The sequence below is a fragment of the Rhea pennata genome, chromosome 6 (assembly GCF_028389875.1).
Source record: "Rhea pennata isolate bPtePen1 chromosome 6, bPtePen1.pri, whole genome shotgun sequence".
Lineage (NCBI taxonomy): Eukaryota > Metazoa > Chordata > Aves > Rheiformes > Rheidae > Rhea > Rhea pennata.
In genome coordinates, this window is record NC_084668.1 from 3139589 (window position 1) to 3165470 (window position 25882).

A 25882-nucleotide genomic window follows, 5' to 3' on the forward strand; every position below is an offset into this window, starting at 1 on the left:
AAAATATTACAATTCAGACTCCAGCCCTACAACCCCTAAGAAACCCCTGAGCGGTTTCTTAGGATAAACCTTCCATCCTCAACCTCCCAAAATCAGTGACTGTTTTTCCAGCACAGATTTGGCTACAGGAGCTGGAGACCTATGGGAATTAAGGTTCTATTAGTATTTTTCCCTCTACAACATTAGATCAAAGATGACTCTGAATTATTCTATTCAATTTTAAAATTTTGTTCATCTATTTTACTGAGCAACCAGATTAAATCAAATCTTATCTATTTTTAACATTACAACACAAAGAAATTAAAGTGTTAATCTCTGTAATAAATAATACATCTCATCAGCCGTAGTCCATGAAAGTTGCAGCAGATCTGAACTACACATATATTGTGAGCATAATCCTGAAGGTGCTATGGGTTCCCATGCACAGATGAAAACACATCTATGCTATCTTGGCTTGAGATAAAGAGTTATTGTTATGGGGGAGGCGGTGGTGGGGAAAGTGTCATTTATTTTTGGACATTCTATTGCTGTCCGCTTCTTGCCTGTAGTAAACTAACAGAAGAACCACCGTATATTTAAAGAATAGGCTTTCATATATGTACCTGCTGATTTTGAATATCATTTTATCAAAATCTTTCATGTGATTAAAACCAGTCATGTTCTTTTCACAAGCTGATAGAAAACTAAGGCAAAACTATTAGAAATAGCAGCTATAGCCGTGAGCCTCAAATCTCCTTCACAGTAATTTGAGTATCAGTATCTAAATATGTTTTTCTCTGGTTCTTTTCCCTCCAATCAAATTACTATTTTCTTAAATTCTTTCCAATTTGACCACAAAATTGCTGCTCTAGAAAAGATTTTTTTGTGTACAAATTACAAATGGGAGACACCAAAGCATTTACAAGAGAGTTGGGTTTTGTGGCTCCACGTGAGATAAAGAAGATGCAAGATCTATACTGAATGTGATTTATCTGTGATGCCCCACTGAAATACATACTCATGGCCTACTTCATGGTTCAGCATACTCTGCAGCACTGAATAAACTGAGTATCCAGAACTGTCTTTCTAAAATTACAAAGAATGCAATTAAGCCCCAGAAGGAAGCAGACAACAGCAATTTTGATATAAACATCCTACTTATGCGGGCGACCCTTAACTCCGCTTTGGCGCTGATGCTTGAACTCTTACTCCTGGATTCTTTTACATCTCTGGATCATTCCAATATTTTCTTCAACACACAGTTAGACGTGCAATTTGTGCGCTTACATTTGACGCGTTACATCCTCATTTATTTATTTAATTTTTAATCAGCGGGAAGGAGAGTCAGCTGAAACAAGCCGTGGTACCTAACCTAGCAAACCAGCCACATCGCCAACGCGGATGGGGCGACTCGGCCTTCCGAGCAGAAGGCCACGGGGGGGGGGGGGGGAATAAAACAGATCGCAATACGCATCTGAGCAAACTACCGAGCCCACAGAGCAAACTGCTAGCGACCACCAAGCCCTGCTGGGGAAGGCGCCACGCAGACCCCGACCCCGCGAGTATCTGCGTTCGCCCGGCGCCCAGCTCCCGGGCGGCGAGCACAAGTTAAGCGCGCCGGCCAGGGCCGCGGAGCCGGCGCTGCACCCCCGCGGCCGGCCGAGCCCGGCGGCGCCCCGAAACCAGCGCGGCGACCGAATTTCCTCCCCGCAGCAGGGAAACGTAAACACTCGGCGGAGCGGGGCCGCCGCTCGGCCCCTCCCGCCGTCGCCCCTAACTTTCCGCCGGCGCTAACGGCCCGGTGTCCCCCCCACCCCCTCCCCCGGCCCGGCCCGGCCCGGCGCGGCGCGGCCCCCCCGGACAACGGAGCTCGGGCAGGACGTTCCGCCCCCCCCCCGCTCCCCCCCCCCCGCGCGGTGACAGGCGGCCGCCCCCTCCCCCCCCGCCGCCGCCGCCGCCGCTCCCTGAGGTAAACAAGCGGCGGCGCCGCCGCGGCCCGGCGCTCACTCACCTCGGCGGCCCCCCGCCGCCCGGCCGGCCCCGGAGCAGCGCAGGCGGCGACGCACACAAAGGGTAATAAAGGGGGAGGAGGGGAGCGCGGGGGGTGGCGGCTGCCCAACCGCCGGCTGCTCCCGTGCCGCCGGCTCGCCCTCCCGCCGCTCCCCGCGGCCGCGCCGCCGGCGGCGCCCCCCGGGCGCCTTCTCTCGCCTCTCTCCCTCCTCCGCCGGCGGCCGCCGCGGCGGGGCGGGGGGAAGAAACTCTCCCTCCGCTGCCCGCGTCTCCCCGGGCTCCTCCGGCGGGGCTGGCGGGGCGGGCGGAGCGACTCGGGCGCCGGGCGGCCGCCCCCGCGCGGAATTAGCGCGCTGCCCCTTTAACGATATAAATAACGGCCCCCCCCGCCCCCCCCCGCGCGCCTCATCGTCAGCTGCTGCCGCTCCGGCCGCTGGGCTCCGGCGCTGCCGGGGGGGAAGATGGGAGGCAGCCACCGCGCATGCGCCCCGGGGCAGCTCGGGAGGTTGCGGTGGGGGGGGGGAGGGCGGGACGTGCCTTCCCACAGGGCAGCGCGCGCACCCGGAAGGACACCCGGCCGAGGGCGGAAGGAAGTGGCCGTCGGGCCGGGGCGGAAGTGAGCGAGCGGTGGTGGGGTGGTGGGGAGGGGGAAGAGCTTAGAGAGGCGCGGTCACGTGAGGGGGCGGGCGGCGCGCGCTGGGGCTGCTGGGAGCGCGCGGCGCGGCGCGGCGCGGGGGCGACCGTTGGCGCGACCGTTGGCACGACCGTTGGCACCGCTTGAGGTGAGGGCGACGCGGAGGGGCCCCCGCGGCGCGGCGGCGGGTCTAGCACGGCCAGAAAGGGAGGGCGCCCACCCCTCTGCCCAGCCCCTCCGCGGAGGTAGGAGCCGCTCGCTGCGGCGAGGCTGTGCCGCACCGCGGCTTGCCTCGCCCGTGAGCGCTGGTGCTGCGCGGCCGGGTAGGTGAAGGCTGCTCTTGGCGAGCTGCCCCCCTCTCCCCTCCTCTTCCCCCTCCCCGGGGCTTGGGGGCCGCCGCTGCTTGTCCGTCGGGGCTGGCGGAGAGCGTTGGCGCTGACTCTCCTCCGGCGGGCTCCCAGCCAGGATTACTTTTCAGTAGAAATCTCGCCTGGTTTTGTAAAACATGAGCGTCCTTAGTGATTGTGGTCCTTCCATATAACTTTCTCAACGGCGGTGGGAGGAAGAATGTGAACAGGAATGTTCTTCCGTTAATCTTGTTGCTCTTGCGTATCGTTTTGAATAATGTGATTGTTACGGTTCTGTATTTACAGCCTTTTGTTTGCAACCCTCGCACTCCTGCACGTCTGCCCCCACAAGGACTGCTTATTTAACAGCTGGTCTGGCCCTTTGCAGGTTTATCTGCTGTACGAGGTCACTGAACATGACTGTTTAGGCAGGCCTACAATAAAAGGAGCAAGATGGGGAGCAGAGGGAAATTACTGTGATAGTGTTAAAACAAGCCTAAATTGTTATAGAGTGATAGTCTTAGAGATTTTGTACATTAAGCCTTCTCAGATGAGGTTTTTCGTGGTCCTGTGATATTTCAGCATGTGTTTTAGGGAGCTCAAGTGTTTCAGGTTATACTAGATCATATTTTGGAGAATTTAGCTAAAGACATGTAAGTGTACTCAAATATATTGACTTAGTCACAAAAAATTACCGAGTAACTTTCATAATTTTCTTTTTTATTCTCAGTATTTTGTACTTCGCTTATGAAAATCATGGCTTACCTCTAATATGCTTTGAAATTGTTTATTTTCTTATTGGTAGAGGCAGGCAGAAAGGTCACACGTCCTTTTAGAGAGGTGGGGCAGAAGTAAGTACATCTTAACTATAGGGTGATGATAGATGTTTACAAGAAATACTGCTTAAACATGGCTTCCTTCATTTCTCTTGTTTACTTCCTGAGAAACTTCTGAGTTGGATCAGTTCCCTGATTCCGTTGCATCAAGGCACAAGTGCTTTCTATTGGCACAAAGAAGGGAACTGTTTTTTATAGGCAGACTTTGCTTATGAAAATTTACTCATTCAACTTCACCCCCCAGGCCCCATACAGTTGGGATTAACAATGACTAGAAGAAACCTAAGAGAACATAATAGTTAAATTACTGACAACCTCAGCTCAAATGTGATTCATTTAATCACTCTAAAATTTCTGCGTAGCTCTTGTTTATGGAGACTGTCAGTTTAGACTTGAGAACTTTCCACATGTGGAGTTTTGGCCAAGATTCTTAACCAGGAGAAAAGACGCTGGGTTGAGGGTCTGCAGAAGACTTCAAAATAGCCCATGTGGATGGAGATATACTTACTTACTTACATATACATAGGTGCATTCATATATAGTTATATATAAAAAAAATGCGCATATATATATATATATATAAAATACATGTATACATATGTATATAAAAATTATATATAATTTTTAAGTATTTCTGGAAACACTGGTTATTCCTTTCCTTCCCCCTCCTCAGGGTAATTATAATGGTACAACTGCCCTATATGAACATAAGCTGTACCAATATAAATATAGGCAGCCAGTTGTTACTGTAAAGAAATTAGTTATCATGGCTTAATATAGCACCATGTGTTTAGAGCATTTTTCAGCTAAAGACTATAAATGCATTTTCTTAAATTATTCTAAATTTAGTCAAAATGATCACATTAGATTTTACAGTTAGTAAGTGGAGAAGTTCAACACATGTCTTGTAGTTACAACTTATCAAAGAGCATTGACTTGACTGTTCAACATAATCTATCTAAAGTCAGTTCCCATCCAAAGAGCAGGAACATGCTATAGAATGAAGTGCAGATGTGTAAGCTATGCCATTCTTGGGCTGGTTCTGTTCTTTGCAAGTTCAGTTTGTGTATACCTGTGTTCTCTGAATAGATCTTGTCATATCATTCACAGACACACAATTGCCTTTATCTAAAGAAAGAGTTGTCTAGAGAAACTTCAAAGTCTTGTTACTCTGATGCCAGTTATATTAGGCACTTTGTTTTGTTTGCATTGCCTTGAAAATATATTAACAAAGCAAGGAGTTCAGAAGTTGTATGTAGATATGGATTTCATCTCAGAAATGATGTAAAAATTCATTCAGTGGTTTTGTTTCACAAGTAATAATCTTAACTAATATATCTGTCAGTCAGGAAAAAAAGTCAAAAAATTTAAGTTCTTACAAATCAGTAATTGTCCTGTTTGCTATGCTAAACTTAGTCTACTAAAATTTCAAGTACAGTTTCTGCCTAACATGAAAAACAAAGTAATTTAGTTTAACTCTTTTATGTTGTCCTTCTTATTTAAGGTAAAAATTTCTGCAATGAGTAAACGTAAGTCAAAGGAGAGCAGCAGTGCGAATGGAGAATGCATTTCACAGGTTAGTAGTGTCTTCATTGGCTGCCTTTGGCTTGAGTTATGAAACTCTTCCATCCTCTGTCATCCTTTTAGTTCTGTGTATTTTCAAGAGACCTGTAAAAAGGCGCACATGGATACTTGATAAAACTTCTGGAGATAAGTGGCTCTGTATTAATTTCTGTAATGTTCTGTATTAGTTTCAACTTGATGTTTGCTTGTTTTAACTGTTTTAGTAATGATCTATTTTTTGGAGTATCTTAAAAATGCTAAAAGACAGTCTTACACTTTGGCAGTCACACGTGACAATAGATTATAACTTGTACACAGTGTTTTTTTTTTTTTTTTTCCTTACTAATGCAAGGAGTGAAAGGAGTTTAAGTATGTAGCACATCTAAGCCTTTTCTCAGACTTGGACTAATCTATCACTGTCTGATGAGATCCTTTATTTCCCAGTTTGTAGTGTGAATCAGAACCTAGATAGCTTTTGCTTTTTAATTGGAATAACCCAGGTTAGGTGGGACAGCAGCTGCCTAATCAGTTTTCAGCTTTGTGAAGTTGATCTGATTTCTCAAATTGACCATCCAGAGACTGTGACGCATCTTTAGCTCATTACCTCTGGTGTGCTGCAGTAATTCTCTTATGTTTTAATATTTCCTTTGTTTATCTCTATAATGCTTTTACAAGAAGAAAATCCTTTTGCTTGTGGATGGGCAATGGTGACTACACAAACTTTTTTTTAACAGAGTTAATCTGGAAATTAATAGGATTTCAGTAGAAGAAAAAGAGACTGAAAAATCAAGTAGATAAGCACAGCTGGTGTATTAAAAAAAACTCCTTTCATAGTGGAATTGTTACCAAATATATTTTTAATCTTTTATCCGTTATTGAGGTTTACTGAAGGATACTTGAAAAGATTGGGGGTAATATGTGTTTATTTTTAAACCTGCTAGTACCCCATGATAGTGAGTGGTGAATGTTAAATCAGCTAAAAATGACATAAAGAAATACTACTGCTTAGGATCAGAGAAACCTGGGAAGCTTCAGAAAGACCTCAAGATCTAAAGAGATGGTAAGATAACTGACCAAACCTAATATTGGCACATCCATTCTTGAAATAATTACTTCAACTTTAATAAAGTGTTGGCTGGTGAGTTGTAGTTGATATGCTGTTCTCTATACTACATTAAAATGCAAACATTTGGTGGACAATACTGCCTCAGTATAAGCTTACCTGGATAGCACAGCACTTTTTTTTTCATGGTTTCTTAAAATTCAGTAGAAGTGAAAACGAATGCAGTCAAGGTGCAACTGAAGAATGCATAAAAAAACCATATGGAGGGGAAGATTAAAGCAACTCAGATTATGAGGATAAAAAAGTAATATCATAGATGTGCATTGATGATGATATAAGAAAGAGTTCGTTTTGGGGTGAAATGGACTTTCAGACTGAAAGGCAAGATGCTTAAAATGTGATTTTTTAAAAGGAAGATTATTTCATTAACATTGTGTAATTTAATCTCTGCAATTCTTTGCTGTGATACCAGGCATTTGAATTGGACACCTGTCATTCAGGTTTAGCTTATATGGGGGGCAAGCCTAGTCCTGTAAAGTCTTGTAAATTATTAAAAATTGGGGTTGTCCAATCTGTGCGCTGTTGGTCAAGTGGTAGGAAAGGTGTGCTGTGATGCTACAGGTTGGCCATTTTGGAATGTTCTGAAGATACAGTTTTAGGTAATGGTGGTTCTTAAAGTGAAAAACAGAAATCAATGCAGAAATATGTCTAATGATATCTCGACAAATCTATCCAAATTCATAGTTAAATATTGTATTCAATGTGCAAGTTGAAGGCAATTGTTTACAAATTGTAGGAACAAAGTATTTGAACCGAGTCTTCAAAGAAACTGGAAAAACCGTTGAAAAAAACTTTGACATTTTTCTGGTGTTTGAACATTGAAGGGTGAAACTTTGTATTATGGCTAGTGCAAAAAGTGTATCCGTGGAAGATTTTTTGGAATAATTGAGTTATTTTTCTTAAGTTTGCTAATAAACATTTTCTTGTCTGTATCAGTTAGAATGCTGAATAAGATGAAGTACGGACCTAATTTTGGCAGCAAGTGTAACATCCCTTGGAGGGTGAAGGAAAGAAGCTGTAATAGAATAGACTGAACACATACGTCGCTATCACTGAATTTTCTCTTTTCAGCTACTAAGTGACTACAAAATACTGTGCTTACTGCAATTTTATTCTTACTTTCAAGATCCAATGTCATTGGTGACAATTAAAACTTACATGTCGTAGAATAGTTTCACCGCCACAAACATGCATATTTTTCTATTATTTTACCTACAGTTATTACATTCTTGTTGCATTCTAATGTTTGAAGCACCAACCGTATTTTTCTGAATCTTGCTCTATATCAACAGGTACAAAGAATTCTACGTGAAAGATTCTGTCACCATCGTGCTACTGGAAAACTGTTTGGGATTGAACACCAGTACAGGTGAGTAAGCAGATTCATACACTTTATATTTCTACTTTAACCTCCATGGAAAAATAATCAAGTAAAACTCAAAATTTTCTGCTACCTCTAGTGTTCTAAATTACACACAGACTTAAATGACTTGAAATGCAGTGCTTCTAAAAATAGTTTCAAACTTTAATAGGTTTTATACAACTGTTACTTGCTGTGTAGTGAGGCTCTGAGTACCAACTTGCTTGTCCTTACTTTAAATACACAATTCCTGAAACAGTCTTTTTGTAGCCTGGAAGATAACCTGCAGTGCAAATTTTACACCTATGTTTAATGAGCTTTTCAAGCAAAAAATTAAGTTCTGTTGTGCATGTTTATTTTTATTTCAAATTTTCCACTGTTTGATTGGCTGTGTTAGAAGTAAATTTGAAACCCTGAGTGATAACATCATGTTTCTCCAAGCAGACTTGGAGACCCACATTGAAAACAAGTCTATTTCTCGAAGTCCTGATGTGAAGATTAAAAAGTTGGAGAGATGAGACTTATTTTAAATCAGAATGTCTCAGCGAGTGGGTAGTGACAATAATACTATCTTAATACCTTTAGAGCTGTAAGGTAGAATTCTAAACATGTCTCTAAAGAACTTGAAGCAAATTGATTAATATTTAAATTTTTATTTAAATTGAATCACTTGGTGTGAGCATTAGTTTCTTTTCCCTTACAGGAAGGAAAATATTTTCCTTTTTTCTTTTATCTGTCTTATGTGCAGATCTCATGTAGATATGTTTAATGTAGTTTTGAGAAAGTGAATTTTTGTGATGTTGGTATGTTACAAAACAAGCCAATATTGATGAACTGTGCTGGAGAGATGACATGATGAACTCGTAGCTTTTATTTCACAAGATGTATCAGGACTCTTTGCTGTTGTTAGCTTTTGAATAGTAAGCAAAAATGAAATGCATGCCTTTGCTGCAACTTTTGTCATGTTCACACGCCACAACTGTTGTGATGTGTGAATGTGATGTATTCTAACTAACAGTTTATTAGATGTATACATTTGTAAACTTGGAACGTCAGTGTATTTTTTATGACTATTTTAAATGTGGTATTAGGTGATAGGTCTTTTATGAAGGTCATTCAGAGTCATTAGTTCCCTCCTTCAGGCAGGCAGGAATTTCATATTTGGAAGAAGCTCAATATTGCTGTTATCATTGACAGGTTTTCAATAAATAGATTTAGCATCAGTTTTATCGAGATTGTCAGAATGAATATATTTCACTAGAACACTAATTTCATATTGGTGTCCAGGTTTTCCTTTGGTGTATTTGCCATAAACTAAAGTGGTACCATAGAAACCAGTCTTGAGTAAAGTTTTGAGTCTTTTTGTAAGACTGAAAAATTTAAGTCTGTCCTTTCATGGTGGAGAATTGCAAAACTTTATGAATTAGTAATATTCTTGACTTACGCATGTTTTAATATTTTAAAATATTTCACATAGTCTAATCACTCACCCTTTTTGTACTTTGTTACATTTTGTGTGCCATGAATGTTAGCTCTGAAAGCAAGTTGAAATGAATCAAGCTAGCGTTCTCTTATGCTCTAAAGATTCTTTGGATTTTCCATAGTTTTAGTGAATGCTGTCTGTTCTGAAGTTTAACCTACTGCTGTTTTCAATACAGACATCTGCTAGAACTGCTGAAACGAACTACAGTTCATGGAGAAAGTAATTCTGCTCTCATTATTGGACCCCGAGGATCAGGAAAGACTATGGTATAAACATGTATTAAAAGTTTATACGAGGTCAAATTAAACATGAGGTAGATTACCTCATTTAAAAATTTGGACCTTTTGGACCTGAGTTTATCTCTGTGCCTCTTTTTAAAGAGATCATGTTAATATTGAAAATATTCAAATAATGTTAATATTCAAAGCATAAATTAAGAATACATGATTTGAAGGCAGTTCAGTGGCTTCTCATGAGGTAATTCTATTGAATAACAATATGGAGAAATCTGTTTTCTATCGTTTCAAAAATGTAGCTACATGATAGTTTTTAAAATGTAAAGAATAGAATAGCATCATGTGCAGTAACAAAAATTGATACCTAACTAACCTTGGAAGGGCTTGCAGGAGCTTGTATGGTTTTGGAATCCTTTGCATACCTTCACCAGATTTTATGATGTGGTAGAGGTGCCTAGTATATCTTTTAATCCATTTTATCAGAACAAGTTCCATTTGTTTTATTTTTAGAATTTTTTTTGTGTGTGTGTGTGAGATCTGGCTATGCTGTAGCTTCTGCCTTTTATCATCTTTTCTCCTCTTATGGTTCTGTTATAGTTCTTGCCACAAAAGAGTTCATCTCTGCAATTATAGTCAGGTTTTGCTCGATAGCCTTTAAAGGTTAACCTTTTACCACTGTTAGGTCTTTTCTGTAAATGTGACTGAAAAGGCATCCCAAAACTTTAAAGGAAGTAGACTCAGGGGGGCATTCCTACATAGCTGTTATATGTAGGGAACCATCTTAATTCTGTTTTAAACGTACGAGAGAATATTGTTATCTAAGTTGCTGGGAAGTAGAAAATTTTATAGCAGTTTTAGTTTGCTTATAGTAAGTGTAGGTTTTGTATTCTAAAGGACTCCTCCTTAGTTACGGCGTGTGAAGTAATCAAAGTAAGTTAAGTGTTATATTAATTTAATACTATATAAGCATGTCAGTTTTTTATGCCTGTATTAGTAGTATTACATGGTAAATAGACTGGCTATTGTTGAAAAAAGTATTTGAGACTGAAAACAAAAGTATAAAATAACTGAAGAGTCGTCTTCCTAAGTGCTAAAGCAAGTTGCCTTGCTGTGAAGGATTGTCTGCACTTCCTTCTAGTCTTAAAGGAGAATTGACCCTTCTCTTTTCCTAAACTTAGAAGTTTGTTGCTGTAACCATACTTGTCAATTAACTAACAGAAATACTTTTTGGACTCTCATGTATTTGAAATTTCGAACTTTGAAACTACAATTGAGATAGTTGGCAAAAGAGTTAACCAGAATGGATGACATCTACTTATTGGGCATAGATTTGTGAAATCATAGGAATAAGCTCTTTTATTCCAAGTATCTGTATACTAAAGGCTTGCACCTGTAGCTGGAGTTTGCTAACTTTATTGGTTTCTACACAATAGCGGCACAAAAACATAAATGAGCTCTGTGCTGCAGGCAAATTGGAACAAATGTGAAAGTTTAAATAAAACTACTAAAAAAAAACCCTCAAAATTTCTCCTTCACCTCTAAATCTTCCACTTGACTTTTTTTTTATTATTATTAAAAATTAAATCGTTTTCCAGACTTTCTACATAAGGGTAGTGAAGATGAAAATTTGTGATCCTTTCTGCCAGAATATAAGTAAACAGATCCATTAGAGAAAAAGGAATGATTCTCTTATTTACATCATGAGAAAGATCTTGCTTCTCAAAAAAGAGGATTCTGTATGCATATATATATATATATATACATGTGAATATGCATGCATCTATGGGAGAGCTACAAATTCTTAAGTTGAGGAGATGCTGGAATTTACTGTAAATGAAGAGGGAAAGAAGCAGCAAACAAAGTTAAAATTTCATCTGCTTACACATCTTAATACAAATTCCTGATGACTTTTACCAAGCACAAATTCTAACGTGTAGGCTGCTGATGGATGACGAATTTGAGACCCCTAAGTTTTACACAGCTGTAGCTGATGTAATATGCAATTTAGTTTTGTCTTGTGCTTCGTAATTTTTAAGATGAAACAAATAAAGACAGTGTATTTATGACTTCAAAGCAAAGAATTTTTTTTCATACCTAGTGAATAATCATCAATGAAGCTTTGATATTGAAGCTGATTATTGTATGAGCTCAAGTGAGAAATACTTTTGCCTCTCAAACTGTTAAACCTTTTTTTGATTGAGGCAAAAGTCCTATTAACCCAAAAGTTTGATTTCTAAAATACTTGAGGTATTTTTATATTTCTTTCCCTAACAGTTTCACAAAATTAACAAAAGTTATAGTTGCAGTCATGATACTGAATGTTAAGCTGTCATGTAAATGCTTTTGTCTTGAAAATACTTAAAAACATAGTTGCATAATGAAACTGCAAGTAATTTTCTGTCTGATAATACTAATTTGTAGTTTTTCTTTACTGTTAATACGTTAATCTTTTCATAGAGAAATTGTATATTCTTTTTTCCTAGTTATTAAATCATGTCTTAAAAGAGCTTATGGAAATAAAACAAGTTAGAGAGAACCTTTTGGAAGTTCACCTGAATGGCAAGTACTACAGCATTATTCAAATGTTATGTTACATTCAGTTGTTAAATATTCCACATACTGAACAACAGTTTTGCTCTTTGGCAATTGTAATGAATCCTGTAATATGTGCACTTATTTTTTTATTGTGCTGAACAATGACTTCATTTGTTTCTCTCTATATAAAGACAACTAGTGTACTTATGATGACTTTTTCAAAATGTTAAAAATCTTGTTCAATTGTGAATGAATTGCTTGAAATAACTTTTTTTTATTACATGTGGAAAGTTGCAATCTAGTCTTAATTTTTAAAATGTTATAGTTTTGTAAGACTGGAAGCTTAGAGAAGCTTCTGGATATGTTTCTATTGGCTGTAGATGTGGCTGGAGAAGAGCAAATTCTTCATTAAAAAGATGATTTTGTTTCAGGGCTTTTGCAGACTAACGATAAAGTGGCCCTGAAGGAGATCACCAGACAGTTACAATTGGAAAATGTGGTTGGGGATAAAGTTTTTGTAAGTATCGGCTTTTATCTCCCTCAAATTGCCTAGAAGACTAGCTTTAAAGAATTACAACTTGTTGAGACTGAATTGGCTTTGAGCATTTATTAGTAAAATTGTGATGTTTTGGCTCAGTTTTCCCACAGTTTTCTGCTTTAAAATATGTAGTAATCTTATAGCTGTAGAGAGCTGTAGTAGCATTTACCTGTGAAGACCGTGGTTTACAAGTGCTGAACATAGCATTTTGCTAGTTGAGCTGTATTAGTGCACCCTGATATGTTTTTGAAAAACATAAGTTTAAAGCTAATGTTACAAAGAAGGGAAAGTGTCTAAATGAAAAAAAATATTAAGCATTTCAAAGAGACTTCTTTCTGAGGGCCAGAGTGTTTTAGAAACATCTGCTTTAAAATTTCAAGACAAAGGGTAGGCAAGTTAACTAACCAAGAAGCAACATCTTTAGTCTGTTTGAATCCTAGTTTAAATTGTTGGGAAATCTGTGCAGCTGACTGGCTTCCTAGAGGCTCTCATTTTTCATAGGATTTTTGTTAAACTACTTACTTCTATGGACCTTTTCCCAAAGAAGAAACTTATTTGCCTTAGTTCTGAAGACAGTGAAAAGAATAATTTAAGTGCTTCAGATTGAATTTCAATCACTTGAGTTTAAAATAACTTGGGCTAGTGATCAACTGATTTCTGAGCTATTCTGCTTGCTGCTTGTTATTCAGCGAGTGTTCTTGAGAGGCTCTCTTTTGGTGTGACAGAAGATCATTCTGAGCATCATTTGCTCCTTTGCTCCCTGAGATTGGCAGAGGTGTATAGTTGTGAGCCATGCATAATATGGATCCAGGTGAGGAGAACAAGATTGTAAAAGGGGAGAAAGATGAAATTTCAGTAGGTACAAAATTTCTTTTCATCAGTTGCATTTAGAAAACTTAAAGGGGAAAAATATTCTTTCTTTAGATGAGAGAAACCGAAGAAGTGGGGGGAAAAAGCAGTGTGGAATACAAGATGAGTGGTCAGTTACAGTTATTAAGCTTTATTGTCTGTTGGAAATGCTTGTTGTGTTTTGATTTCTTAACGCGTGAGTATTTTTCAGACCTTATCCCAAATGATTTTAGATACAGAGAATGGAAACTTCTTCCCATCCAGAGCTAAAATTTTCCCAAATACAGGTGTAGTGATAAAAGGAAATAGCAAGTATTTCAGCATAACCATTTGAATGTGTTCTCTTTTCACCAGCGAACCAGAGCAACCTTTAAAGTTCTAGAGTTCCAGTACCATAAAAAGCTACAGATGAAACCAGACTTGGATATGTGAACTTTCCCTACTTTTTTTTTTTCCCTTCTAACTTTGTTATTGTGGCATCCTACTTAACTCTTAAAGACATATATTTAAATAGAAAATTCGGTGTGCAGTAGCTATTAGACTTAAATGTGAATATATGGTTATGAAAGGGGAATAAAAAGGAAAGCTAAAACTACCAGTATATTTGGCTTATTATAGAAGCTCTTCTGATCACTGATTTCTGCCTGAGGCAGATAATTGGGAATTTCAGGCTGAAAAAAGTGGATCAATGTGGAGTTAAAACTTCTCTGCTTACTAAAAGAGGTTGTAATTACACAGTATGAAGTAACATTGTAAATTTTTGAATGCAACCTTTTTTTTTGTTTTGTTTTTTTTGTTTGTTTTTTTTAATAAGGAAATGGACTTCATTACATGCCTGAACTTGATGTAGTTATATATTTCTGAGAATAACCTTGAAAACCTATGGTGAAACTTTTTGTCTGTTTAGGGCAGTTTTGCTGAAAATCTTGCGTTCCTTCTTGAAGCTTTAAGGAAAGGTAAACACACTACTGAGCTCTCTGAAATAATTTGTGTTCCTGTTTCAGTTGCCTGAAAAATTAGCATATTATGCTTTTTTCATCTATTTTTACATCTACAGTTTTTTCATCTACTTGTACAAGTGGTATAAGGAAATCTTGCTCAAGAATGTGTTGCGATTGTGAAAAGCAAGCAAACAAAAAAAACTTGTAATACTGATCAAATACAGACCTAACTTAAATGGTGCCATAAAGACTTGCATCTGAGAGGCAACTGTGAAGGACGGGTTCTTTTATACAGATTGTATCTATTAAATATAGCATTTTTAAAAATTAGCCATAGCAGTCTGTGTGTCTTGGCACTCAGAAATGCTGTCTGCCAGAATAATACAAAACCTCATCAGTTTTTCTATATATTTTTCTTTTTAGTATTTTAGCAGTGTGTATGTGAAAGAAGTACTAGTGAAATGGCTAAAAGAAAATATATAAACTGGTTAAAACCTATCTATGTAAAAATGAAAATTTGATTATGCAGTTACTATGTCAATGATAACTTTTTAAATTGCTGTCTCAGGTGATCGAACTAGCAGTTGTCCAGTCTTGTTTATATTGGATGAATTTGACTTATTTGTTCATCACAAGAATCAGACGCTGCTGTATAACCTCTTTGATATATCCCAGTCAGCACAGACTCCCGTAACAGTTATTGGACTTACATGTAGACAAGTAAGAAATTGCTCTTTCTTGTTGAAAATTTTCAAATGTTTTTAAGAGATTTTTGTCTTAATTGGAATGTTTCCCTTCCCCACTCCTGGAACTTTACTTAATTTATTAGGATATTTTTCTCAATGATCGGTTTGTCAGACTCCTGAATTTAAAATATTTAATTCAGTGCTGAGAGTAAACTTAGATAACCAAAAAACTGCAAAGCCTTCAGTTCTACTGCTGAAATAGTCTTACATTTATAAGGAGATAAAGAGCAATTGTCCTGTATTACCACAGATGAGCTGTATCTATCAGTGTGGCTGTCTTGTATTATACAGTGACAACTCAGTCCTTGAAGGGGCTCCTGTGCATTTCACTTTCTTGGTCACCAGTTGGTAAGGATAGACTTGAATTAACTTAGTGTTCAAATCACTGTTCTGAGGTTAAGGAGTGTTTTTAAGCAAACGCTTCAGTACAGCCCTTTCACTGTAATATTAGCACATTCAAAAGGGATTTATGATCCATATTAAACTTGTTGTGGTTCTCACAATGACATATACATGATCTGTGGACAGATCATGAAATAATTGCTTTCTAACACTATGGGAGCTCATACTTTATAAAATTACACTTTTTCTAAATAAAATGGATTGGTTGTGAAGACAGCCAGGTTATACCAAGAACAATAATTAAAAATCTTTCATCAGAGCCTAGATCTGGAATTGGTTGAGTTTGAGTGACATTTAGCTGGGCAAATTACTAGAATTGGTTCTGATCAATTAATTACAGACTTTTCTTCTGCTTCACTTCTGTCCTGAGTCTGGTGTTCTCATCATCCATAATTTAGAACCTCCTGTATTGCGCTACTTTTGAATCCGTGTAAGGTAGAGTCGTCAGAGACTGTACTATGGTTGTAATAGTACCTGTTGCTTTTCAGGTTTCTTAAAATAAATTGGCGTTTTGTCACTTATCATCCTGTTGCATGTGATTTCTAAATACAAAGGGGGGTTAATGTTTTGCACTGTTTGTGCTGTTCTTTTTTTTTTTCTTTTTTTGTGAAAGACTTCAGTATTCTTAACAGAACTTCTTTATTGCAAGTAAAAAACAGAAGAACCCCAAACCAAAAAGACCTTCCCCAAAGTCCTAGTAACAAAGAGTGTAATTATTGTGAATAGTACTTCTTTTCTCTAAATGGACAAGTACCACAGCTTGCTGCTTATGCCAATGTATTGCTGCCTCTTCAGAGAAAAGTAAGCTGCTCTCTGCTCTGTGCAACAACAGTTTGATTATAGACTTGCTTAGTTCTGTGTGATGAGCTTAAAAGATAAGTATTGGCTCTTAAGATTTTTTTTTAACTAGATTCTTTCAGCCTGACAAAAGACATGAGAAATGACAGCTGCCAACCTACATATCTACTAGACAGCTTGTCTAGAGCCATGATAGGCTGAAACATCTTGAATGCAGATCTAAGTAACTGAAATATTTACATAATCTATGGAGAAATTGTTGAGTATCCTAGCAACTAATTATCCTGTATGATATAGTGTACCACATGATGTGGGTAAATGGCTAGTTGTTAGGCATTTTAAGGCATGCTAGCTATAATAATTAGCAAAGGTCTTGTCTCGTTAGAACACTTGAAACCTGAGAATGTAATTTTTTATACTATTTACTTTTTTAGTGCAGTCTTTACTAAACTAAGAAGTAAGTGTATCTGCTTGTGTGGTTTTTGTTTGTGTTTTTAAGGATATTTTGGAACTCTTGGAGAAGAGAGTAAAATCAAGGTTCTCCCATCGACAGATATATTTGATGAATTCGTTTGATTTTAAACAATACATTAAAATATTTAAAGAACAGCTTTCTCTTCCTGCTGAATTTCTTGATGAGTCTTTTGCACAAAAGTGGAATAATAATGTTCAGGTATTTAAAGCTCTTTATACGTTTACTAGATTAAAATAGGACCAGTTTATAAGTATGTAAAGTTTTTACCTAACATCAATATTTCTTTTCACTATTTGAGTTTGATATTGGATAAATCGGTTGTGACATGGAATTTTGTTTTACTGAAATCTGAAAATATAGTTAGATCACAGGAAAGACCAAAAAATTAAGATTACACTTGAGGGATTGTATTGTCCAATAAGTTGAGTTCCTTCTGAAAGTTAGCTAACATACTTTTTCCAGTTGAATAAGAACTGTTTTGCTGAGAAGATTCCTGTGTGGCTTAATGGTGCGATGCCTTTTTTTTTTTCCCTTTCCCAGCACCTGTCAGAAGATAAAACTGTGCAAGACATGCTGCAAAACCTGTTTCACTATAGCAAAGATCTGCGCTCACTTCATTTGTTGTTGGTATGTATTTGGATATGTATATAATATCTTCTTGAATTAGCAAATAATGTGTGAACATCTCTTCTATTTTTCAAGCCAATTATCAAAGCTGTGCTTGAAACATCTTTTTATTGAGCAGGCTTTTGACAGTATTTTCCTTGTATTGCTTTAGGTTTTCCTCAGTCTGTAATTTATTAATGAATTTGAGTTGCACTGATTTTTATAGCACTTAACTTTGTGAGGGTTTATTTTTAAATGAAAAATGGTGGAGTTTTTCAGCTACTTAATAACTTTTGCTCTGGTCTTTCATAAAGCAAACTGTAGGTTTGCTTTGTGTCAAAACATTTTCTTTGAGATTCATTTTAGTTGTTGCTGTCTCCTGAAAACTACTCACACTAAAAATTACTTTCTGCCTTTAAGTCTACTTTTCTTTTTTTTGGTGCCAAATGCTTCTATCATTCTTCTTTTATTAAATCTGTTACTAACTGCTGCTTTTCTTTCAATGTCTGTCTTTTTTAAAGATAAATAGATTTTGGTGCCATCTTTTTTCCCTGTATTCTTGCATCTTATACTTTACTTTTTCTCCTCCTCTTGGTGTTGTTAATTTGTCTGTGTTCCTGCCCGATCCCCATCTATTTCTTGACCCATTGTTGAGTGACTCTATGCAGATATATGCACTTCCCATGTTAAAGTACTCTGTGCTGCTGTTAGAATAGCTGACACTTGCAGCTTTCTCACCATCCCTCTTCCTGGCCTTTTTTTTTTCCCCTAAACTGTTATTCTTACTAAGTTGTTTGCATTTATGGATTAGTTTGTCCTGGATACTGTTCAGTAAGAGTATTCCATTTTGTCTACAGTCTTGTGATATGCACTAAGGAAATGCTTTTGTTTTCTGTTACCATTTCAAATCTCTTCTTATAAAGAATATCAGGTAAAATCACCTTACAAATTGTATTATTAAGTTCTACTTTGTTTTCCATAAATGATTTCATAAATGGAGCAATTCATTTACCTCAGTTGCTATTCTGAATTTTTCTGTTACTATGATGCTAGCCCAGGAAATATGATCTTAATCTTGAAGTGCTGGAAGCTCAAGGCTACTTTATTTCTAGATGCTTTGAGGTGAGAATTGCTTCTGATCTATAGAACGACCACGTTATCTGGTATCAAAAGCCTAGGGAAGCTTTCAGGATTTTTCTTGGTAGCTTCAACCTAGTTGTCCTAGGAGAGAGCAAGAAGGCCTTTTCTTTGCGTGTGAAGAAAAATTAGATTGCTGCTTCTCTGTTAACAATGAAAGTAGACTCTTCTCTATTTAGTAAGTACAAGGTAATAACAGGAACATACTTCTTCCTGTTGCAACAGATGAGTGCAAGCTTAATGCATTGTCAAGCTTTCTAGAGGGGTTTCTTTTCTTTCCTGCTCTCTCTTTTCCTGCTCTCTCTTTTCCTGCTCTCTCTTTTCCTGCTCTCTCTTTTCCTGCTCTCTCTTTTCCTGCTCTCTCTTTTCCTGCTCTCTCTTTTCCTGCTCTCTCTTTTCCTGCTCTCTCTTTTCCTGCTCTCTCTTTTCCTGCCTCCCACACTAATGTTTCTTAACACAATTAACATTAATACAATAACAGTCATTATAGTAGATAAGTAACACTTAAATAAATATCTTAAAATACCTATATGCTTTTGTTAATGTGGAAAGCCCACTAGACATACTTGGTTATCTGTTGCTGTATTTTGTAAGTATTCAGATTTTTATCTTTAGCTCTGCAGTGGGCTGTTCCTTCACTGTTTTGTGTTTACAGCTTTTCCTAGCACTGAGCTTATGGTCTCACTTTCAGAGTAGCTATAGATTTTTGGCTTGTATTCTCAAACACTGAGTATGGTCACAGTCCTCTTCTTGATAGACCTCTGTTTACTTGAGTTGGTTACAGGACTGAAAGTTATTTCTAGCTTGGCAGTACCTGACTCTCAGACTATGTGGTTTCTAAATCCTGTCAAGAGGCTTCTCTGAAGAATGCCAGAAAAAGAACTGCTGGCTACTTGAATAATCTCACTTAGCTGTGTTGTACCTTGAAGCTCAGAGGCTGAGGCTCAGAAATGTCATCTTCACCATGTTCTCAATTCTTTTCGTTTAGGAAGAGGCCTACTAATTCACTTTGAATTTATCTTGCTAATAAAAATAGATGAGTACAGATTTTAGCACTCCTATAATTCTTCTGTGTTTACTGGAGCCTGGATAAATTCCCCCACAGGATGAATCTTCTCTTAGTGCTGAAAATTTGAATCTGCCATTTGAACTGGTGGGAGGAGCTTTCTGATAGGCATCTTTCCACAATATCAAGGTTGAGAAAAGATGGAGCTACCCTTGACTATTTTAGTATTTTAATTTTAAATTTAAATGTTTTTTATAATGCTAAGGTAAAGATGTGAAGGTTTAAAACAAGTAAAATCACTGCAATGTTTCTACTACTATATAAAGTCTCGGGCTACTCAATAGCTTTGAAAGAGCGGTGTCAGAGGAGGTCAGTTAATTCTCTGTATTTCTTAAATTACACCTCTTGAAAGCTCATTTTCTGTTGCAGGTAATTGAAGATTCTTAAAGAGTTGAACTGCAATTGTGTGAGGTTGTTTTAGAAAAAGTTTTGAGTGAATCTGCTGCATCACTTCCTACATTAACTGATATTCTGCAGACTGAGTTGCCTTCAGATACCTGGAAGGTTTTCCAGACAAAATGTAGTTGTAGCTACTAGTTGGAAAGTTTTCCGTATAATCCTGCTGCGTGCATAGGGTTTATTTGTTAGTGTTTCCAGTAGGTGACTGCAGGGGAAATGCGTTATGTTGTATTCCATCTCTAAGTATGTTTGTCCAGTAATAAGTAAATTAGTGTTTTCTGCTTTATTTTTAGATGCTTGCTTTAAGTAATGTTACTGTGCATCACCCACTTATCACTGCGTCAGATCTTCTTGAGGCAAACAAGCAGTACAGAGTGGACTCAAAAGCAAATATTGTACATGGTAAGACTTGAGGGTTTGTTTTGTGATGCCCCCGCTGCCACTCCCCCTATTTCTAAAAACTATGTCTGTCCTTGAAATACACCTGGTCCAAGGAACACTCTTGTGACCTGTTAGTATGAGCTAAAATGATACTTCTGCCCATGGAGAAGTCTGCTCTCCATTAATTTGTGCTTATACATATGCTCAGATGTAACAGATCAACCCAGAAACTGAGCTGTGTAACACTCCATACACTCTCATTATGTTGGAAGCTCAGATAGTGCCCTGTTGTCCCATGTGACAGGACAAGAGCAATGGGCAGAAATTGAGACACAGGAAGTTCTGCCTGAACGTGAGGGGGAATTTCTTCACTGTGAGAGTGACGGAGCCCTGGAGCAGGTTACCCAGAGAGGTTGTGGAGTCTCCTTCTCTGGAGATGTTCAAGGTTGCAACCCTGTCTAACATGCCCTAGGTGACCGTGCTGAGCAGGAGGGTTGGACTAGATGACCTCCAGAGGTCCCTTCCAACCTTACTGATTCTATGATTCTAAGTGCTCTCAAGTGTAGGATTAAGAGCTCTCAGTTGCAGATAACTTGTTTGGTACTTCAGTGTTATGAAAGGAAACCTTGATAGCACGGGCTGAGGAACCAGTTGGGACAGTACTTCCATCGCTTTTGAATGGGAAAGAGGATGGGAAAGTGCTTGCGCCTTCTTGCCAGTGCTGGTGGCTTAAGGATACTGAAGACACTTAGAATGGGCCCTGTTACCATATGCTTCTGAGAACTGCAATACTCTGTACTTAAATTTGAGCATGTACTTGAACTCTGTACTTCAATAACTTGCATTTAACTGAACTTTTAGTGTGCTGTACTAACTCTTTTTTAGTATGTTTTGGTCTGGTGCTGCTGCCTGAAACACAGTGTTTCTTAAACCTAACCCTCTGAAGATGAGTGGTGGTGTTGTGTTTTTTTGTTGGTTTTTTTTTTGGTTTTTTTTGCCCCTTTTTAAACCTCAACAGATGAAATGTATTGAACACTAGGTTTAAGTTGTCTTTGGTAAGAATTTTGGAACCTATACAAACAGAGAAAACAGACTTACTTACCTGATAAGGATGCTAACTCCAGACAGAGTAATGGAAAGAATTACTTTGTTGACCATGAAGATAACTTTTATCCTACTGCTGCTTTATGGCTTCCAGATCTTACAGGCTTTGGTTTGGCCCTGTGATTCTTGAAAAGCCCTCTTAGTGTTGTGTAGTGAATTTCCTGTATCACTACTTCAGTTTTGAATAGCAAATAATCTCTTCAAATTCATTTCATGATATGCTGTACATTAAGCTGTAGATTGTTTTGATGATGCTAGAAATTCTTTGTTATGCTACACAGTTTCTTCTGTTTTGATAGAAACAGACCATTTCTTAATTCTTCCTTGTAAAGAAATATTATATTTCTTTACAAGGAATATTGTAATATTCTAATAAATAATTAGATTATTCTAATTATAGAATATAATTAAACTATGATTCTGCTCTTGTTTAGCCTGTCTAATTCAGGCTTTTGGTTGTATTACAGAGGATATAAAAAACTAAAATCCATGAGGTCAACAGCATATCATAAATTAAGGATTAAAAATAGCACATGTAAACTGTTTTCATTTCTGATATGCTTAAATGAAATATTTAGAGCTCTTGTCTCTCTTCCTAGGTTTGTCTGTTCTGGAAATTTGCCTAATTATAGCTATGAAACACTTAAATGATGTTTATGAAGGAGAACCATTTAACTTCCAGATGGTTTACAATGGTGAGAGAAATGCATTAACTTTACATACACAAGACCAATCGTTTTCCCTGAAGTAACCTTTTTTTTTTTTTCCTATTGATACAGAATTTCAGAAGTTCATACAAAGGAAGGCCCATTGTATGTACAACTTTGAAAAGCCAGTTGTCATGAAGGTAAACCCTAAATGTAACTTTTTCATAAAGGACTATTTTCTCCTAGCAGCATTAAAGTAGTCAAATATAGTCCTAGAAGTAGGACTGGATGCTTCATGAGCAACAGAAAAATCTGCTCTTGGAGTGCACACAAAATTGGGTCTTTTGCTTAGTGCTGTGCTGCCCTCTGCCGGATAGTAGCTGTGCACTGGCACAAGCAGCTCGCTTGGCAAAGGACGTGCCTTACGCGGAGCGTGAGGTTTAGGAAGCCTGTGCTGGTCAGGTAAAATATCTGCTTCTAAGAGTTTAGTAGCCAAACACTGTATCTCTGTTTTATGTAGAGAATTTCTGGGTTTTTTTTTCTGAACTCTTATTCCTTGTGGAGAAGCACTTTTCTATAGAAACAGAGTGAAGACTTTTTCCAAAAAAAAAAAAAATAGGCTTAGCTGGCTTAATACTCGGAGTCAGGGAGAGCGACTGGATCCAACAAGCCTCGCACTCGCAAAAGAGCAGTTTCGGTCAATGTATGTGTAGGTGTCTTCAGCTCATGTGTTTGATTCTACTGTTCAGAAGTGAAGTCTCCAGAACCTCATGCATTAAGATTAGTTTATAACACCTGTTTTTAGTTAAGTTCAGACAGGTCTGACTGGTATATGGAATTGATGTGTAGTCTAGTATGACTGTATTTGCCTAAAACAACAAACTGAAAAATAATACTGTTGGTTACAAACTCAGTGCTCAAGCTCATTGGGCTTCTGGGCTACTGGACTGCTATTTTGTTAATGTAATTTTGCCTATTTATTTGCTGTTTAGTGATTTGGTATTATGGTATTTAATCTTGTTATAGCACAGTATTTGAACAGCTAGTCATACAGATGTTAAATTTTCAATGAATAAACTTAACCCCCAGAGCAGCAATTCAGTAGTTAAAAATGGCAAAGTTACTCTATTTTAACTCAGCAGTCTTGATTTCTGATTCAACATCACTCATTCATGCTTAAATTTATTACAAGTGCCCAGATAGCATGATATAATTTCTAGTTTAACTGTTCCAGTTTGTATTCCCAAGGAACAAAGTCATTCCCACTCAGTTACACACCCACCCACCCACCCACACCCCAGATTTCAAACTTTCTTTAATAAGAAAAGCATACTTCGTTCAGGTCACGTAGTATATATGCTTTGAAATCTATTCAGAAGAAAATGAAGCAAGATAAAACTGAGCTGGCATTCAATGACTGTCTAGGTAGCACAGCACAGAGTATTCAGAACAGGTAGTATAGCCAGTGAGGGTGGTAGCTTCCACTTCGTAATTACTTTTTGTTCTTTTGTTTTTAGGCATTTGAACACTTGCTACAATTGGAATTAGTAAAACCTATAGAAAAACCATCTGTACGTGCTCAGAGAGAGTACCTATTAATGAAACTGCTTTTGGACAATAATCAAATCATGGATGCTTTGCAGGCATATCCAAACTGCCCGACCGATGTTAAGCAATGGGCAACATCGTCACTTAGTTGGCTGTGAACGTTTTGAAACCAGTATCACTTACTACATCAAAACTTTTGGAGTTAACTCTGCTCTGGAAGATGTAACGTTCACCTACAGTAGGGTGTTCCAGTTAATAAATTTTTGCAAGAACTTTTGGAAGCCTTTTATTCTGTGCTTTGCTGATTGAAGAACTCTAATGCTGTTCTCCGTTAGTTGCTGTAGGTTAGATGAACTCAGTTTAGCTCAGCGCGAACTCTTCCTCTCGCACACAATTTTGACTTTGTAGAAATCAAAGCAATTGCCCTTCAGAGGTTCTTCATTTCAGATTTTGACTCCCTTAGCTACTTGGCTTAGTGGCATAATACAGCAAAAGGCTGGGAGGCTGTAGTTTGTGTGTGCTCTCTGAAGCACAGAGAGAAGCACAGTTACTTCCAATGCATTTAAGGCTGCTGCTTAGTGTACTTTCTCCTCTTTAAGGTGTCACTTGAGATATAAAACTTCATTAAACTTTGAGTAATCACAACTAGCTTCAACTGGTAAGTGGCATTTTTGTGCAAAGAGTGTCACTTGCTCCAGCCATACCCATCGCTACTCTGTCACTCAGCTATTTGGGGAAGGGGGAAGAACAGTGCTTTTACATCTGACTTTGCACTGCAGAATACTTGCCTCATCGTGTAAGAGCAGCTGTAAAAAGTCTGACAGTTATCTCAATGTCAGAGAGCTACGGGGGATTGCTGTAGGTAGGTGGGCTTTACATGTGTTTCAGCGAAGGCTTGCCTCACTAGAAGATTATATATGAACTTTCTAAAATACAGTATGAGACATACATTCCTTTCTCTTTAGTTTAGTATCACAGTGTTAGGAAATTAGGAAATGCTGTTTAAAGTCTAGTTGCTTCATTTCTCTGGAACTCTTCCACCCTGCCTGATAACGGCTTTAAATAGTAAGGGGTCATGCTGAACTTTAACCCTTCTGTTTCATTTCAGAAAGGATGATGCAGAAACTGATGGAAACTTTCTCTTTCCTGAATGAAGAGTAAGTTAACTCACTCTTCCCTTAAAGCCTATACAGCATAATGCAGGTCTCAGTCTGTTTCTAAAGGCAAAGAAGTTTCACAGACCTTTGTTCATGCCTAGAAGCTCTTCTCTCTGGTTTTACTCAGCAGCTTTATTTCCAGTCCAAAAACGTTGTTTTGCTCTTAACTGACTGCTTCATTAGTTTTAAAAGATGTTATCTATGCATCAGCACATCTTGAAAAGAATGCAGATACTTTGAAAAGCCACAAAACAGTAAGTAATGTAATACTCAGAACTTCACAGTCTAGCTCCTGTAACAGCTTATACACCTAGTCTTACGTGTTTTCTCTACCAGAACACGCCTGCAGATGCACACTTAAAAAGATCATCAGACCAAGTTTTCAGCAGAAGTATTTATCCAGAAAGCAGGTTTACTCAGCAAATACATCCTTCATGGTTCAGTAATTCAAGATTGTCTTTTAAGCAGATGCATAGTTTTAAAAGGCTACTTGCTTTGAGGAGGAGCTACCTAATACTAGCAGTAGGAAGGACATTGTAATTAATAGGGCTGATGTCAGTGTTTGATTTGATACAGAGCTGTTTTTATAACAGCTCATTAGCAGGACCCCAGACTAAGTAGCTGGAGATGAGCTGTAGGCCCAACCTACTACTGCTTGCTGGAATCCAGCATACATGATGTAAGTGGTTACTTACAAGTGAAAGGCTAGTATGAATTTAACTTCAAACAGTCGAAGTTTCCTCCCAGCTCAGGAGTAAGTGCACTGGGCGTTGTCCTGTAGAACCAGGGTGGATAGTAACAAGATGTGCGATTCAGCAGGAAGTCTGGAACAATTCCTTTGACTTGTAAATTGTTGAGGTGATAATCCTGTCATGGAGATAGGCATTCACACACCCTGAAACAGCCCGTGCCATCTGTTCAAGAGCAGAAGGAATTGCAGAAAATTGCAGAATTGCATAACAGTGATGTATCCATACAAGGA

At 38.3% G+C, this 25882-nt stretch overlaps 2 protein-coding genes across 14 annotated transcripts in view; one reads left to right on the forward strand and one right to left on the reverse strand.

Moving 5' to 3' along the window:
* MBD5 (methyl-CpG binding domain protein 5) overlaps window positions 1-2137 on the reverse strand; it is a 138588-nt gene extending 136451 nt beyond the window's left edge. For all 9 annotated transcript variants that reach the window (XM_062579433.1, XM_062579430.1, XM_062579429.1 and 6 more), the window contains exon 1: window positions 1991-2137. The gene's annotated coding sequence lies outside the window, so the exon portion shown is untranslated. The remainder of the gene's footprint in view (window positions 1-1990) is intronic.
* Window positions 1979-24015, forward strand: ORC4 (origin recognition complex subunit 4). Of its 5 annotated transcripts, none has more exons than XM_062579440.1 (14): window positions 1979-2052; window positions 5311-5382; window positions 7785-7861; window positions 9511-9601; window positions 12055-12130; window positions 12538-12623; window positions 14401-14449; window positions 15003-15154; window positions 16880-17053; window positions 17396-17482; window positions 20357-20465; window positions 22148-22243; window positions 22328-22395; window positions 23713-24015. In XM_062579440.1, the coding sequence occupies exons 2-14, from the start codon at window positions 5326-5328 to the stop codon at window positions 23899-23901; spliced, it is 1311 nt and encodes a 436-aa protein (XP_062435424.1). In that variant the 5' UTR covers window positions 1979-2052; window positions 5311-5325; the 3' UTR covers window positions 23902-24015. The 5 variants fall into 5 exon arrangements, with proteins under 5 accessions (XP_062435424.1, XP_062435425.1, XP_062435423.1 ...); XM_062579441.1 differs by lacking the exon at window positions 1979-2052 and adding an exon at window positions 2570-2605; XM_062579439.1 differs by lacking the exon at window positions 1979-2052 and adding an exon at window positions 2696-2771.
* Window positions 24016-25882: the final 1867 nt, after the last annotated feature.